Consider the following 17,781-nt stretch of genomic DNA (forward strand, 5'->3'; position numbering starts at 1 on the left):
AGTTTAGTTGCAAAAAATACCACCGTAGCGCTACTATCTAATTTGTCCAAGACATGAAGTAGGCAGAAAAATTACTGCCGATTTCACGCACTCTCCAGATATTTTGTCTAATTCATGAATAAGGCAACGGGCTTGCATTTTTCATGATTTAGGCAAAATTTTGCCCATTTCATGTAATATTCAATTTCGCACATTCGGCGTAACATAATATACACACAATATATAATTTAACTTTCTCAGAACATATATAGATGGCAAAAATATTTTTATCTTATTTTATTTGGGTTTTATCAAATTTTATTCTTTACTCATTAATAATTCATTCAAATATTTAATAAATTAAACGATTGTATTGTATTGAATTAAACTACTTTAAATTAATGCAAATTTTCATTTGAATTTTGTCGCCAAATAGTTTTATAGTCTTCTAAATCAGTGCGGGTCACCTTAACATAAATTAAAGTTCTCGGGAGGTAGTTAGGTTGGTATATAATATTAATATTAACTATACTCTCAGTTCTTGACTCAAGCAATATCTACTGAGCACGTAACGCTCTCATATTTCACCTCTAGACATGAAATCTATTTTAGAGGTCCATTTCACAGATGGTGTTAATTGGTTTCACAATAAATTGGGGTTCTTTTTTTAAAAATCATTCAGAAGCAAATATTTTTTAATGTTTTTTGCATTTTGTCTTTTGAATCATTATCGAGATTATCAATAAACTCTGTTAAAGATAGTGTATCCTCCCTCATTACTCGAAAACTATTTTCTTTATTCAACAACAAATGTTTTTATAGAAATTAGCCATTGAGATCTCTGCAGCCGTTAATAGAGAACCATATTATGTCTCCCAAGGATATGGCTATTTTTGTCCAATATGTTTGTAATTTTTTTAAATTTGGGTCGCTTTTGCTAACGCGGTGGGGTCTTATTCCCTCAGAGTACTAGTAGATTCGGCCCTGCTTGAAGACACTGTACGAGTATGTTTATTGTTCTGGAGTCCCATTTCTTTGGTAAACGTTTTGTAAACGCTTTTTATGCACCAATTTATATTTAAATGTCTAAGGTGAAATATATTTTTGCATGTCAATCTTGTTTGAACAGAGCTGTTTATCGATCCAGCGGCGTAGGTAAATCACATTCGCGTTTACGGATGGGAATTTCGTTCCACAATCTATGCCCCAGGATACTATTCCCAGCTGTATATATACGCCTGGATTGTTCTGGAAAGATAAAATAAAAAAGTTAAATTCTTTATCTTTAAGCAGAGCATAATATCAACATCCACTACGAACAGACCAGTAACTCACCTTTGGTCATTTTTCATGAGAGCAAAATTAATACAGTCGAACTTGGTTATTACGAGGAAGATGGGACCGAATTTGCTCTTTATAAGCGTTACTCGTTATATCAGGGAATAGGTATTTTTAAATGAGCGGTCACATAACACAAAAAGTCGCAATTCAAACAAAAATACACAATTGGAATTTTTCACCGCATGGCATTCATAATCTACAAAAGAATTTGTTTATTGTAATGAACGCTGGTAGGTACCTAGTGATTTCACAAACCTTTGATTTTTTACATGCAACCATATGCGTGTATACTTTTTCAATATTGTCCGCGAAAACACCAATTAGGTAGGTTCTTAGATACTTAACTACTGTCATAAACGTAATCCGATTCCGGCGGCATCCTGTCCGGTCGGATTTTATTGGTTAGGGTCGAAATGTTTTTAAACGATCGACACGTTAACAAGTTTTAAGAAAGTAGCTCGTTATTTGTCAAGTGTGCACAAAGTACAAATCTTTCAATAATATGGAGTTCAACGGTACCATGAATTGAAAACAGGAGCAAGCGGATTCTGTTCCGATTCGGTTTTGGGTTTATTGATCTAATTGGGAGAATAGTTGACAACATTCCTCGTTTAAAAAAACTATCAATTGTACCTCCATTCAGTGGACGCACATATCGACATCCAAATGTTAGAACCTCCGTACACTACAGTTATGTATAATTGATTTTAATGTTAAAAAAAACATATTTTTTCACAAATCTTAACTGAGTTCGCTATATGTATCGTGAAGGCCAATCGTGTAGCCTGTGCGATGAACCGTCACTGAATGTTGAAAATACAGTATATAGTTGTGCTGTAATAATTATGTTTTACATTTAACCTCAAATTGTGAAAAATATGCAAGTTTTTGGAACATTATGTCTTACCAATCGCCTCATGTGCTTCACGGAAAACCATCGGCGAAGACAGAAGGCAGACTCCGGACTCCGGAAATTTTAAATGATACTTAATGACAAATTTATAGGCAAACTTGTGATCATTCATACATAAGAATCACTTACAGGCATAGGACAGCTTAATGGAGATCCGCCATCTCCCTTACAAGTGTCCTTCCCTGGTTCTCCTCCCGCACAAATAAAAGATTTATCCAAAACAAAATCGACTCCCAATTGACCTCTAAATTTTTCTTGGCAGGGGTTGTGGTCAACAATAGGTAATTGTATCTGGAAGCATTAAACAATATATATGTGAGAATTCTTAGATTTCAGGACTATTACATTAGTTATCATATCTAGGATGGGACTGTGAAAGGACGGAGAAGTTCTGAGTAGTATCGTAACTATAAAAATACAGTATCTACTTTGGCCACACTATGAGAGGAGATTGCACCAGTGATATCCTGTGAGGGTAGGCAGTTTATGCACTGCTTAGAGGTTGCAAATGAAAGAACGATAGAAAATATTATAACATTTGAGAGTATTTGTTGTGTTAATTTTTTTTTAATTGCCTCTTTATAGCTGACACTATAATATTATGTGTTTAGTATCGTATCCGGAAATTTGTACGTAAACAGTTCAACGTAGAACACTTATTCGTGCGCCGCAGTACGTGAAACATGAGTTCGTGCAACATTTAATCAAATGACGAGTTCTTCGTTGAACATTTCACCGTGGAATGCGTATTCTACAACATGTGGCGCTAGTTTGCTGTTCCAATTAGACTCAATACGAATTTTATGAGATGTCTTTATTGGTTTTAAATAATTTAATGTTGAAACTACATAAATAATATACCTAAACGATGTGATTGTATTTATAATCTACTTACCTACCTATTTTTTAATGTGTGTTCCTTGTATTATGATGGTTTTATTACGTATTTTTAAGTGTTTTATTTAGACATTAATATTTTAAGTTACCGAAATAGCAATATTTTATTAAATATTATAAATAAATAATATTATATTTATAATTCCCTGTATAATATATTAGTATTAGCTAGTATTAGTATATTAGTAAGTAATATTGCACTTTAATGGTATAAATTATCAACAGCTATTGGTGGTAATTGGTAAAATATTGTATAAAACCATGTCACTGCTTTTTATCTGTCAAACTAATAGACTGAGATTGTCATTTGTTTTCTTTCGCAAAACAAGTTCATTTGACGTATCAGATTTCAAATTTAGAATTTGCAGGAATAAGTAATCGAAAAAATGTGACATTTCTATTAGCACCCATAAATAATCAATTTCAATCAAGACATTTATTGTAAGATGAAGATAATTTTAATAATTCCATCAATAAATTGAATAATTTCAGACTTAATAAATAAGAAACTACATTATATAGGTACATATTACGCTCTTCTCAATATTATAGTAAGTCGACTGTGATCTGACAATAGTATCTATCTGCAGTTTTGGCAAATTCTAGGTTATTGGTGTATTTTGTACAAAATGGTGACGGATCGAATGGAAATATTATTGTTCTACGAAAAAAATACTAAAATGCTCAAATTTGACGTGGAAAATAGTGTCTATCTGCATCGAAGTCTCTAGAAACTAAAAAGAAATATTATCTATCTGCGTGATTTATTTTATTATGACATTACAATTTTCATACATCTTTAAATGACTGTTTTAGTACTACGAGTAATATTAAATCATTTCACTTGAAAAATAAAAATAATACTGATACCGACAAAAACAGTTTTTTGAACCCCCTGAAAAATTGACTATAAATGTCAGATAGATACTATTGTCAGATCAACGTCGAAGTATCACACACTTCCATATAAAATAGATAGGTAGTTATCGTGATTCAGTAATAATTGTATTATTTTTACATTTCGTTGGTAAATGAAATTCATGTGACGTTTAATACAAGTAATTAAACATTAATAATGTTTAGGTATATATTTTATAATAATAATTACATATAAAATCACAGTAACCTTTCTTCTTCTTTTATATCATTAGTAACTATTAATGTTAATAAAAATTAAATTGCAATAATGATTCTTTTGATAATGATATTATGCATGTTGTTTGCTATTTCATCTTTTATTTCTTCTAAGTGAAATATATACGTATAGTCAAATATAGTCGATTATGACCTTTATACGACACAATTAGGTACAATAAGTAAGTACCTACCTGTTTCTTTTTCCATTTTTGTACATGATAAAAATAATATTTTTTTTATTTCCCCACAAAGATAATTTGTTAAATAATAATTTTAGCATGTTGAAATTTATTCATTAGTATATTAAGAACTTACGAATTTTAAAATAAAGTACCATTTTTGCTCCTAAGCAAAGCATATGGACACACCCCTTCAGAGTGGTAATTACGAGTACCTATCCTAAAAGACTTATTATAAGAAATAGTGGGTGCAATCTAAGGTGATCCCATTGAATAAATAAAACGTATTATATCGCAATAATCTAAATGTATGAAAAATAAGACTATCCTGCAGTGACGATGGGTGGAGGTAGGGTCGATCCACCATAGATAGTACAGACTAAACGTTGTTAGTTATACGTATTTATTTACATTGAACTAAGACTACAATTTACAGATAGTGTTCTCATTCATTCATATTTATTTTCGTTAAACTATGAACATACATTACACGTCATGTTGTTGGTTAGTTTTTTAAATTCAATTAAACCCTGGGAAACCAAGCCATAATACGCATCTGTCTATAAAATATTTAAAATTATGCCATTAAATCATACATCATTTTGGATATTTAATAGATAGAATAATATTTTAACTACTATTGTTTGGTTTAGGCAGGGCTTAATGAATTATAAAATCTAACCAACAACATGACGTGTAATGTATGTTCTTAGTTTAACGAAAATAAATAAGAATGAATGAAAAAGTGCAATATATAAACATATTAGGTATATTCTATTAAAATGTCAGTAGTAGCAATCGGCTATTGCCAGCTGTTCTGCTAGGCCTATCAGTCTGAAGTGGTGTCAGACGATATTGTAAAGGCCAGACTCCAGAATAGACTACGCATATGACCCCGAATTTATATTGGCAGTGACGACTTGCAAATCGTAAAACTGACAAATCAGCGAAATATCAAACTGTCTGAGGTGAATGAAAATCTATGACGAAGGGAAAATTATGGCGCCGCCTATGCATACTTCACAATTATATTAATATCCAATACCGCCAAGCCGTCTGCAAGACCTAGCGAGACAGACTGGCGAGAGCCAGCTGGCTCAGCTAGTACAATATTAATATCTAAATAAAACACCTAAAAATACGTAATAAAACCATCGTAATACAAGGAACACACATTAAAAAATGGGTAGGTAAGTAGATTATAAATACAATCACATCGTTTAGGTATATTATTTATGTAGTTTCAACATTAAATTATTTAAAACCAATAAAGACATCTCATAAAATTCGTATTGAATCTAATTGGAACAGCAAACTAGCGCCACATGTTGTAGAATACGCATTCCACGGTGAAATGTTCAACGAAGAACTCGTCATTTGAAAATGTTGCACGAACTCATGTTTCACGTACTGCGGCGCACGAATAAGTGTCCCACGAAGAACTGCATACGTACAACTTACATGTAACCGTTTAGTATAATATGTGTGAATACCAAGTGATAACTCATTAATAATTATCACCAAGTAAATACTGAACCTGTTAAAAGAGTAAATTTCTAAGTTTGCTCCTAGTGAAGAAAAAAATGGACCTGCATTATGTTAGTACTTAAAACACGCTTTTGCGAGTATTCGTTGATAGCCATGCACTCAACCCTATACATCCCTGGATCAATTGAAAAACAGACAAAATTTCAGTTTTGCTTAATATAATGGTTTCCACACTATACAGAGTATAGGTTATAATAGCAGGTATTTTAAAAGAATTGATTGTTACCCAGTCGCCCAACATGTCAGGTCCTTACTTTGGATCGAATAGATACGCATTGAAAATATTTACATGTTATTTTTTACCAGCACCCACGATTTTAGAGACCTCTGGCCAGTGACGTCCCTAGACAAAATGCCGCCCCTAGGCACAGTGACGTTCCTAGATAAAATGCCGCCCCTAGGCAGCGCCAAAATTCCACCCCATTTTTATACAGTAATTTTATCATCCTTTCATGAGTGCAGTATCTAAGAAATGTGCTGTATGGATCCATTACTAACAAAATATCAGACTAATTATTCGCAAATCTGCCCGTGTCGTTTCTGGTCATCAAGGACGTCGAAGGGCAACGGCAGTAAACCAGATATCGCGAACCCGAAAAAACCCGTGAGCTGAATTTGTTAATGAAAAGATATTTTCGTTATTACGTGACCATATAATTACTAATTAATCACCACATCTAAATATCATGTTAATTATATATAATGGCTAACTTATGCAAACGCGCCGGTCGCGTTGTCAGCACTAAATGAATTAAGGAAGCCATTTCTATATTTTTCAAATGATTCTCTTCGATTTGCCGCCCTTCGAGTAACTGCCGCCCCCAGACGACGATCAATCTGCCTACCCCCACGGGACGTCACTGCCTCTGGCAGTAGCGAAGAAAAACTAAAAAGCAGGGGAGTGCAACCTTGGAATATGATTCTTAATGGTATGTATGCAACAATTGAATGATGTACCTTTAATTATTTCACAATTAAAAAAAAACATCTATGTTCGAATTAATGGTTATTGGTTAATAATCCTATTACAAATCGTGGTCAGTATGTATAAATAGTAATATTTTAGCAAACCTTTTTCAAGACAGCTTGGTAGAATCCATTTTGGAAGGCGTCCGTGCCCCATCCGGAAGAGTAACAATTTTTCTTATTCTCTTCTGATAGCTGGATGTCTGCGGAGGGTAAACAAACAACCCCGACGTTATCGACTTCTTTGAATTCAGAATCCATCAGTAATATAGCAATATCATTGTGAAGATTATCTAAAACCAGAATAATCAATCAAATCAGCATAATCATTTTAGTCGTTTAAAATTGGTTTAGTTGATCAATCCCGAGTGAAAGATCTTTTATTGTAGGTACAGTGACTACTCGTCGATGGTAAATATGCATTCACTAAACTTATTGAATATGTCTTGTAAACGTCATTATTTTAGGCTTTGGCATGGCACATTATAAAATACATTAATATGATTGTGTAACATGACAGTCAATAAATAGTCATGAAATTTATATAAGTTACATATTATAATAAATTGATATAATTAATAGAACGTTTGAAATGGAAAAGTTTACGAACCAGAGCGCTCGATAATTTTCTGAAGATATTAACAAAGTTATCAAATTTTATGTGTATTTCATTTACAGGGCTCGAAATGACCAGAGCGCACCGGAGCGTCGTTCGGTTCATAAAATCTCCAAAATTATTGCTGCGTCTCGTGGAAATATTGATTTGACCGTCTGAACTAGATATGCCATATAATAAAAAATCTAACACACTTATTTTTTATAAAATATACGTACAGTTAGATAACAATGTTAATATTTTTGTGAAATTATTGAGCGCTCCGGTTTGTAAAATTCTCCAATTTGACTGCTGATTTTATAAAAATAAGAGTGTTTTTATGAGTGCTAGATTTTTTGTTATATTATGGCCTATCTAGCTCAGACGCTCTTTTACGAGACGAAGCGGAGCCTTTACCGATTTCACGAACCGGTACGGCGCTACGGTGTGCTCTGCTCATTTCGAGCCCTGAATTAATATTCATATTTAGGACATTATAATACATTCATTCCAATCATTAAGAAACAAATAATTATTTTAAACACAGCGACATCTAGTAAAGATGTGTTCGAAGGTATTCGTATTAGAATATAATACAATTTTTTTTTAGTGGGGAGTTAGTTTCGTAATTCGGTTAATAGATGTATCTATAAAATCGCCACTTTTGATGTAATCGCCCTTAAGCCTTTTATTTTCAAACACGCACTTTATTTTAAATAACTATACAAGATTTTTGCCGAAATTAAAACAAAATAAATAGTTTTATACATATTTGAACGTCGAGGGTTTTTTTGGTGGGAAGAATACCTTCACCAATTGGAGTAATTATAATAATTTTGGAATGAATACGATAAATTCAAAAAAAAATATATATCTACAGATCGAAAATCTATAATGTTTTCTAGTTGCACTAACAAAATATGGTCAAGCGAAACGACAAGCAATATTTTTTTGCACAGTGCACCGAGGTCACGATCTAGCTAGATTCTAGGCCCTAGGGCCTGGTACCTATGTGAACATTTTGTCCTTCCAGATTATAGCCTTGGGTACCAGCGCTCACGCCCAGGGAACGTCTCAGTACGAATAGCAGTGACGTCCCTAAATAAAATGCCGCCCCTAGGCAGCGCCAAAATGCCGACCCGTTTTTTTATACAGTATTTTTCATTATCCTTTCATGACTAAAATATCTAAGAAATGTGTTGTATAAATACATTACCGACAAAATAACTACCTACTAAATCAAATTTAAATGCCATCTCTGCTCCAATAGAAATATTGTGAGTCTACGGTTTCAGATACATTTAAAAATACACCTGACTACTTCCAAAATTCGCGAGTGACTGGCAAAAATATTTGGATAACCTACCTATACTTCAAAAATCTCCACGTGTCATTGCTGGTCATCAAGGACGTGACCTCCAAGGACAACGGAAGTAAACTAGACACCGCGAACCCAACAAAAAAATACAGTCCTGTTAAATCATGTATGTTAATTAATACATTTTGTTTCCAACCAGTGAGCTGATTTTTTAATTAAAGGATATTTCCGTTTTTACTAAGTTTATGTAGCTATTTCTATATATACCTAACGATTGTCCTCGATTTGCCGCCCTTTGAGTAACTGCCGCCTCCAAGCGACGCTAAATCTGCCTACCCCCACGGGACGTCACTGACGAATAGTTCCGTTTTTAACGCTATACCTCAGTTTAGGCATGGTCTAAAAAGATTGAGGCTAGGCGATGCGCGGATTGTGCAAATGACGCGTGCCGAACGAAATATAATTTGTCATATAAATCCAACCAACATGCGTCCATTTAATGTTCTGTTAATTGTTATATGTAACATTAATAATATATTCATTGACATGTTTTCTTTTTCAAGTAAATGGGTAACGTTTTTTGGTCATCTTTACACGATTTTAGAATTAATACCCCGTCGCCATCACGAAACCAATTGACATGTTTACAGTTCGACTTTCGCTCTCCGATTGCCAGCGAGTCCAAAATTTCGTCGCACCTATAGTTGAAAATGCTCTTAAATAGTACTTAATTAATATTTATCATTTTTCCAATTATAGTAATACCCCGAAGTTACGCGATAGGTGGGTCCGACGAAAATCGTTTAAGTCGAATTCGCGTAAGTTGGGGTACAACTTTGCATATAAATATATATAAATGTTGTTTATTCGGGACCAACGACTAACAAAAACACTAGTAAAGAAGAAAAATATTTAAGTAATATAATTGCAGTTCTTTGTACAAAATTATTAATATGTACAAAATATTAAAAAAATAAATGAGTTACGTAAAAAAGTTCTTTCGATGTCGATGGCTTCATAAAATCTAACAAATTCGTCTGACGACTAAATGCCATCTTTTTTCACGCAAAATTTCTTCGTAGCAAGCTAATATTTTTTTATTTCTTGCTTTGTGTAAAGTGTCCAAAACATTGTATATTCCCAATCCCAACTAAATAAATGATAATACACGATGTTTTCATTGAATTGTCACTATCAGTATAAGTAAATAATATATAGGTACCTATTGTCTAATGTACGCATTTTTATTCCATATTTTATTAAAAAAATAAGTCATAAAAATATGCTTATTTACCGTAATTCTTCATGCACACCCTGTGTCAATACTACCAAAGATCACCAACACAACTGCAAATCGTTTTTAGTGTACAACAGTGTCCCTGTAGAACGAAACACCTTATAGCAATAACGCGTTCTTCATTGGAGTCTTTGAATTCTAAATTTTGAAGCCCTTTTCAATTGAGCAGAGAGCTTCTGCCAAGCTAGCAATTTTATTGTAATGTGATTTTATGATGGAAGTGTTGCCAAATGAAAAAAATTAAAAACTGCGTAACTCAGAGTTCGCGTAAGTCGGGGTATTACAGTTTTGCAAAAACGAATACATAGGTACATACACCATAATATATTACTTACTAATATTGTTTTATTTACCTGGGTTGAAGTCTTCGTGTATTATTATTTTGGAAACTTCACGATCTTGGTGAGGCATCAGCTCTCTCTTCGAAGTGGTGTTCCATTCGCCAGCTCTGGCGCTCAACATCTCTTTGCCAGCAACGCAATTCGCGGAGGTAAGCACCACTCTCGGATGGATCAGAGACCCACCGCACTGGTACATGTAACTAATCTCACCTTCTTCCGTTTTGTTATGATACCTGTAACAGATTTATTATTATAAAATATTGATAGTTCCTCACCCGTTATGTGGGCGTATACCGTGGGGTAACGAACGTCAGGCGTCCTTCAAAGTTGTGCTGAGAGTGTCTCAGGAGCTAGTGCACAAGATCTTGGTGTGCACGCCAATTACTGAACTCAATTATTCAATTTTCATTCCTTATAGCGCCGACTAGACGGAGGCGACTTGCCTGCGCTGTATCGTTTGTGCAAACTACTTTTACAGCGCTTTTCGATTTGCGCGAGCTACAGTTTTCCCGTCCATACACACGGGCTTCCCGATACAAACCGGTTTACGCAGGTAAGCTTGTGGTAAAGCATGAGCGTCTAGCCGGCGCTTTATCAAAATTCCCCTCCCAACGCAGTGTCACCAACCGTGCTATATGTAGGTGCAATACTATAATTTTTAATTCGTGAAAAATGTAAAATACTGTAATTTTGAAGGATTCCAGACGAAAAATATTCCTGTAATATATACTATATTTTTTTCAGAAATACTATAATTTTTACCCTTTTGTACCATAATCAACATAGAAAAGGATGGAAACACTGCTCCTAAGTGAAACTCTCGCAGAACGTGGTTGGGAATCACCGAAAGAATGCGGATATAATAGGTAATACAGAATCTAGTCGGCCTCCGGTGGTCGGACTTCTTGTGTCTTAATAAATTAATAATACCTGCATATTATTTTTTAACTACTTACGATTTTTACATGTTTTGAATTTTTTCACTTTTAATAACAGCATTGAGCAACTTAGCATTTTAATTTTTATGTGACGAATTTAAGTTAAGAATAAAGTATGCTGTTGCCAACCGTACTGTAATTATAGTACAATACTATAATTATTTTGAATCCGCGTAAAATGTAAAATACTATAATTTAACGCAAATATGCCAAAAATACTATTATTTTGAAGGATTCGAGACGAAAAATGTTCCTGTACTATAGTTTTTTTAGAAATACCTACTATAATTTTTACCCTTTTGTACTATTATAATCAATATAGAAAAGATGGCAACACTGCCTAACACTGAAAAATATATTCCCAACATTTTTACACCTGCGGACCGTTGAAAACAGAAGAACTAAATTTAAATTTTAAATCTTATATTATAAGTATTATAACTGGTATACGTAATATTATAACACTCTGAATGTGAATAATAAAAATATATATACTTAATGAAAATTATAAAACTAATGGAAATAATTAGAAAACGATCATAAATTATTATATTATTAATCTGAAATTAAGATCTGGAATTTTCAGGAAGCAAAATTTACCTTTTTAAATTGTGCGAAATTTACCGCTGCATCGCCTGCATCTTTATGACTAGAATAATTATTGATAATCGTGGCTTCAGTATTACTAAGGAGAAACTAAGTGTATTGACATCAAGTCGGTTTCTCTGTTTCGTTTTTTTTACTTACACGGCCGAAAAATTCTTCACACATGAATAGGTATTTAAAAATGCAGACAATAATTTAATGGCTTTGTAACTAGTATATGAATATTCTTCTTCCAGTGATATCCAAAAGATCGGACATGGTATTTTTTTTTGAATGACGATTTTTTTGGAATTTTAGGCATTATACATTTTAAAATGAGTCTAAATATATTATTAGTGACAGAGTAAACCTATAATATAGAAATCATCTTACTGCATTATTAAAATCATCCACGGGAACTCTCCAACCTTTGCTACGTCATTATTATTGGAGACATGGTCTAGTCCTGGTGAGTTTATGCCTTTTGCATTTCTCTTGCCGCAGTTCTTGGTATATTCTGGACTCGGCATAGTTTCATCGTCGGGTTTCCTTGGGTTTACTGGAGCAGACTTCTCGATGCTTTTAATGGAGCAGCACTTGGAAATTAAAGGACATAAACCATTTACGCCGAATGACCTGAAATTTATAAAAAAAATATTATGCACCCTCCATATATAATAGTATTTATTTTATTAATTAAATATTTTTTCAGTTCGCAGTAGAGTTTGTGCTTGTTCAGTTCACAGCTTGTGAATTCTTGACTTTTTTATTTTTCGAAATCAAGAACATTTTACTCGAGAATCCGAAATTGTTTTTTTTTTGATTTCTCTAGAATATGGAGAAATCGACATTACGACGGAAATACCTCTTCTTGCTTTTTCTCTTTTTAGATCTTCAGACAAATTTCTATCGGCCAAAATTTTTTTACCGACAAATTAAGAAATTTCTATCTGAAAAAAAAACAGGGGAATTAAATAAAATCCGTTTAAAATTTAAGTCGAAAGCTTTTTCATGTCTTCTTCCCAATTTTTTTTACCGAGGAATTTCCGAAAAATGGCCTTCAGTATTTTTTAAATTCTGCAACCGTGCAGTCGAAAGCTTAGCCTAAAGACTATTTATTTATTTTTGAAGAATCTCATAGATGATTTATCAAGAAATGAGAATTCTCGAAATTTCGGATAATTAATTTCTCCAGATTGTCCTTTTCTGATTATTTCTCGAGAATTATCGATCGCCACCTATATTTCACATGTTGAGAACCCGGGTTCTAGGGAGATTCTTTGTGTATTAAAATCAAGCTGATACTAAGGCTAATATGGATAAGTTTCAGTGTATCAATGCATTTTGCAATGTTTGCTAGTCGTGGCGGAATACAAAACAACTTGAACATTTATGTTAACAATGTTTTAATTTTAATACTTAGTCTAGGCTTAAAACAGACTCAAATGTGTAGTGAAGAAATCTGGAAGGAGTCAAGTTGATAATTGTATTTTTTTTTAACTTAATTATCATCATCAACCTGGGATCCATCCACTACTGGAGGAAGGCATCTCCAAGCTGATTACGCTGCGTTGCGCCGTCACGTACTTCCACAGAACTGAAGTATTTATCGTTAACCCAGCGCGGTTTTTAAAGCCTGACTTCGAACGTTTTCTACCATTTGATACCACCATTTTTTTTAAATTATTGCTTGCTTGGTATTAATACTTGCTTTTTCGTACAAGGTGGTTGTTAGTAATTTTGAACAATCACGAACACCAAGGCTTTGAGAAAAACACATAAATATTGTGTGTCCTGACCGGGAATCGAACCCAGGAACTCTCGGGTGGAAGGCAAAAGCCTGACGAACTGCACCACGAGAGCCGGGAGCATTTACCACTGGATAAGTAAATTTATCGAGCAATTATTGTGTCAACTACAAGCTATTTAGCCTTAATATTAGAAAACTAGTTCAAATTACTTACCATATCCTTTGTTCGATTGGATTGGTGGTCCTGTAATAATTAAAGTATTTTATATAAAATATCTATTGATCATAAAGGTTATGTATAAATATAATTATTTTTATAATATTTACTATTAAAATAAGTAAAAACAATGACCGGCCGTATCTTTGATGTTTTGAGATTGATGCTATGATTACGATTAGGTACCTACGTTAAGCATGAATGAGATTCAAAATTATACCTGGAGTATATCTGGCCACTTCCATCCGTGATGATGTTGAGGTCGTCATCACATAGGTAGTGGTCTACACACTTTCCAGGAGTGCCATCAGGCCGCGTGCACCTGGCACTTTTTCTGCCTAATGCACCTGGATAATATAATATATTATCATACATTAAAAAAAATCAAAATCAGACAACTATGCAAACTTCGAATGAGTAATCCATAACCCAGTGGCGAAGGGTGGAGGTAGGCTGTTAAGATCCGCCATAAACAGTGCACACTAAACTTTGTCAGTCATACGTATTTGTTTTCATTGAAATGAGACTACAATTTACAGATGGTGTTGGTTAGTTTTTAAAATTCAATTAAACCCTGTGGAAACCAAGCCATAATAGATAATAATAGTCGTCTATATATTAAATCATACATAACTTTGGATATTTTATAGATAGAATAATATGTTTTATCTATTATAGTTTGGTTTAGGTAGGGCTTTATGGATTTATAAAAATGAAGCAAGAATATGTGTAGGTAATATGTATTCTTAATCCAACGAAGATAAATAAGGATGAATGAAAAAGTGTGCACACTTCTGTACTGCCATAACGCCCATAACCACCCGGTATTGCCATGCCCACTGTGAGTATCCCTAAATTTAATGAAGGCTGATTGGAGAGAGTTTATTAAGTCGGCCCGACTCTCAAGTGAACCGGTCGGTCCTAGCAATTTAGTTTATATGAAGGGAAAACCATCAGCATTCTTATTCCAATTGAAGATATTAAGTACAATTTTCTTGAATGGAGTTTGAAGTATGAGCAACAAATAGCACTACGATCGAGGTTTGTTGTTTCGTGTGATGGGCTGACTAAAGTGGGCCTTGGTGTATTACATATTTATTGCATATTACACCCAAAGATAATACATACTCCTTAATGGCGAAGGGTAGAGGTAGGCTGTAGAGATTCGACATAAATATTGCACACTTAAATTTGTCAGTCAATTCTTATTTTGTTTTCATTGAATTGTTTTCATTGCAAAATGCAGATGGTTTTTAAAATTCCATTAAGTCGTGCCTAACCAAACTATACTAGATAAAATTATTCTTCTATCTAAAAAATATCTAAAATTATGTATAATTTAATGGCACAATTTTAAAGATAATAATATACTTACATATTTTTTTATCTAATATCCATTATAGTTTACTTTATGCAAGGTTTAATTGAATTTAAAAAACTAACCAGCACCATCTGTAATTTGTATTCTTAGTTCAATGAAAATAAATAAGTATGACTGACAACGTTTAGTTTGTACTATACCGGATCTCCACAGCCTACCTCTACCCTTCGCCATTGATATTCCTCCAGATGGAGCCTTCTTTTGTGTTAATAATAAACTAGATCAAAACAATTTTAAAAGAAATTTATCCAATATTCCCAGAGTTTTTTTTGCCTCAATGCAATATTATGTTTAGGCTCCATTTATATATAATATTATGAATATTTTCTTCAACATCTTTATTTCAGATCCATTTAAATGTTAAAAATAGTCTGTAGGTATTCAAGGTATAATTACAAATAACAAAAATCATTAAAATCACATACCATTTTCGAACTCCTTGCGAGTATCTTGAGACAGACCACTACAAGTGCATATAAACATCAGCAAAACCAAACAATGGTGATAAACAAACTGCATTTTATTTACTGTCATAGATTTTTTTTTATTTCCATTGTAATCCTTTTAATTACTTTAATTACAAATCCACTATTTCACATACACTATTTTATTACGGGAAATTAAAAACTAAAAGTATAGGTAATATGATTGTACATAATTTTAGATGTAGGTATTATTGAAAAGAAAATGCCAATAATCCGCCTTAAAAAACTGAGATAAAATATTTAATGTTGAATTATTGCAAATTCTCTTAAAATTCACAACTTTATTTATCATTATTTTATCTTATTGACCTTAAGATCCCAGAAACACTAATGAAATAAATAACGCATTTGAGTTTACTTACTGTAATACAATTAAGTACTTGTCTCAGTGGTTTTCCAACTGCTTATCTCATATTTTTGCATGTGATTTTTTTTTTTTTAAAACAAATGATATTATTTGACGACAGCATATTGGAAAATCCCTCCACTATACTCGATGTCTAAGAAATGTGGTTACGTGCCCATCTATGATACCTGTTCTTGTTAATAATTCTGAAGTGGAATTCGATCTAGGTCATTAATAACATGATGCGATGTGTAAACCTAAACAATATCAATTTTCTAAATATCGGTACTCCACTTCGACAAACAACTCAACATTTGTTAAAATCGATATACAGTGTTGTTGCAGAGGAGGTCTCAATTATAAACGGGAATATCTATGTTGATTATTTGTTAAACTGTAAAATTTCATTGTGCATTGTTAAGTTCATTTGAAATAAATAAAAAAATAAACACTTTTGCCGAAAAAATCAAAGCTTTAACATTGAGATGAAAATTTATTTGAAAACAAAATTTTAAAACGCCATTATCTTAGAACAAGGTATTTTGAGTTGTTTCCTTATAGAAGTTGGATATCGATATGCACTCCACTGCATAAATGCATGTCATGTTAAACCTTACTTTCAGTAGGTATATTACCAAAAAGGTTTCAAGATGCACCTATCTTTAGGGTGAGCTTTTCCGAATTCTCGTGGAGCCCCAGGGTTTGATCATTATCGACTCAGCCACGCGATAAAATATCATATCTTATAACATAAAAAATATAGAATAAATATTTGCACAACGTAAAACAGCATTTGTACAGTTTCTCAGAATTTGCATTGGTTCAGTGCCACGTTACATTCTAACAGATGCAACGTAAAGAAAATGTAGGATTGGAGGTTGGGTAGGATTGTGATTATGACGGGTAGGAATTACGAAAGAAGGTAGGTGCACCTGGGTATAGGGATATGTGGATATGGATAAAGGATGGATAGGATAGGAAAGGAAAGGAATGGAATGGATAGCAAAGCGGGCAGAGCATGAGAAGGGACAGGATAGTGAGAACTTGAAATAGCTCCAAAGCCTAAGCTACCTGTCGGTCTGCATGCGGTCATTTGGTTTCTGCTGTAATTTAAATACAAGAGGGATTAAGGGCGCCACTCTATGGATGCATAGAGACAATAATAAATAAAAACGTGAGTATAAATTTTAACAAGTGTATAATTAAAGTAAAGAGCACGGAGCAGTGGAGCAATGGGTTTTACCCGGAGCACCGAAAATTTGTAGTGCTCTACTGATCCGGATGTTTTTTTATTAAGTATTCAAATTTCATCCTAAAATCCAATGAAAATATTATATTTGACACTGGAAGTATTTGAAATATGGCACTACTGACGAGTGATAAATAACTTCACTTTTTTGACAGAAGAGGCAAATAATGAATATAATATAGCAATAATAATATAGAATGAACAGAGACGATTTGCTGTCGATTTGTGAAATTGAATCAATAATGAAAAGGACGAATAATAAACCTTATTTCAACTTATTTTTTAACATTTGTATACCTACATAATATAATACCTTTTA

General features: G+C 33.1%; 1 protein-coding gene across 1 annotated transcript; it reads right to left on the bottom strand.

Moving 5' to 3' along the window:
• Positions 1-379: 379 nt before the first annotated feature.
• On the bottom strand, positions 380-16,245 carry LOC147066896 (phenoloxidase-activating factor 2-like). Its single transcript, XM_085954072.1, has 8 exons — positions 15,808-16,245; positions 14,222-14,348; positions 13,999-14,028; positions 12,428-12,670; positions 10,524-10,744; positions 7,066-7,253; positions 2,363-2,524; positions 380-1,227 (listed from the first exon to the last, which is right to left on the bottom strand). Exons 1-8 carry the CDS (start codon positions 15,914-15,916, stop codon positions 1,066-1,068), a joined length of 1,242 nt encoding a protein of 413 aa, XP_085810198.1. The 5' UTR covers positions 15,917-16,245; the 3' UTR covers positions 380-1,065.
• Between the last annotated feature and the right edge of the window lie 1,536 nt (positions 16,246-17,781).

The sequence above is a fragment of the Rhyacophila brunnea genome, unplaced genomic scaffold (assembly GCF_057557595.1).
Source record: "Rhyacophila brunnea isolate RB1 unplaced genomic scaffold, BYU_Rbru_1.0 scaffold_4, whole genome shotgun sequence".
Classification (NCBI taxonomy): Eukaryota; Metazoa; Arthropoda; class Insecta; order Trichoptera; family Rhyacophilidae; genus Rhyacophila; species Rhyacophila brunnea.

What these genes read in the sequence shown, in the direction of transcription:
- LOC147066896 (XM_085954072.1), bottom strand. Translation starts at nt 15,916, where the DNA reads ATGACAGTAAATAAAATGCAGTTTGTTTATCACCATTGTTTGGTTTTG. An exon ending in TCGCAAGGAGTTCGAAAATG is followed by an intron (nt 14,349 to 15,807) that starts GTATGTGATTTT and finishes TATATTATCCAG; the next exon opens with GTGCATTAGGCAGAAAAAGT. An exon ending in CCAATCGAACAAAGGATATG is followed by an intron (nt 12,671 to 13,998) that starts GTAAGTAATTTG and finishes TATAAATTTCAG; the next exon opens with GTCATTCGGCGTAAATGGTT.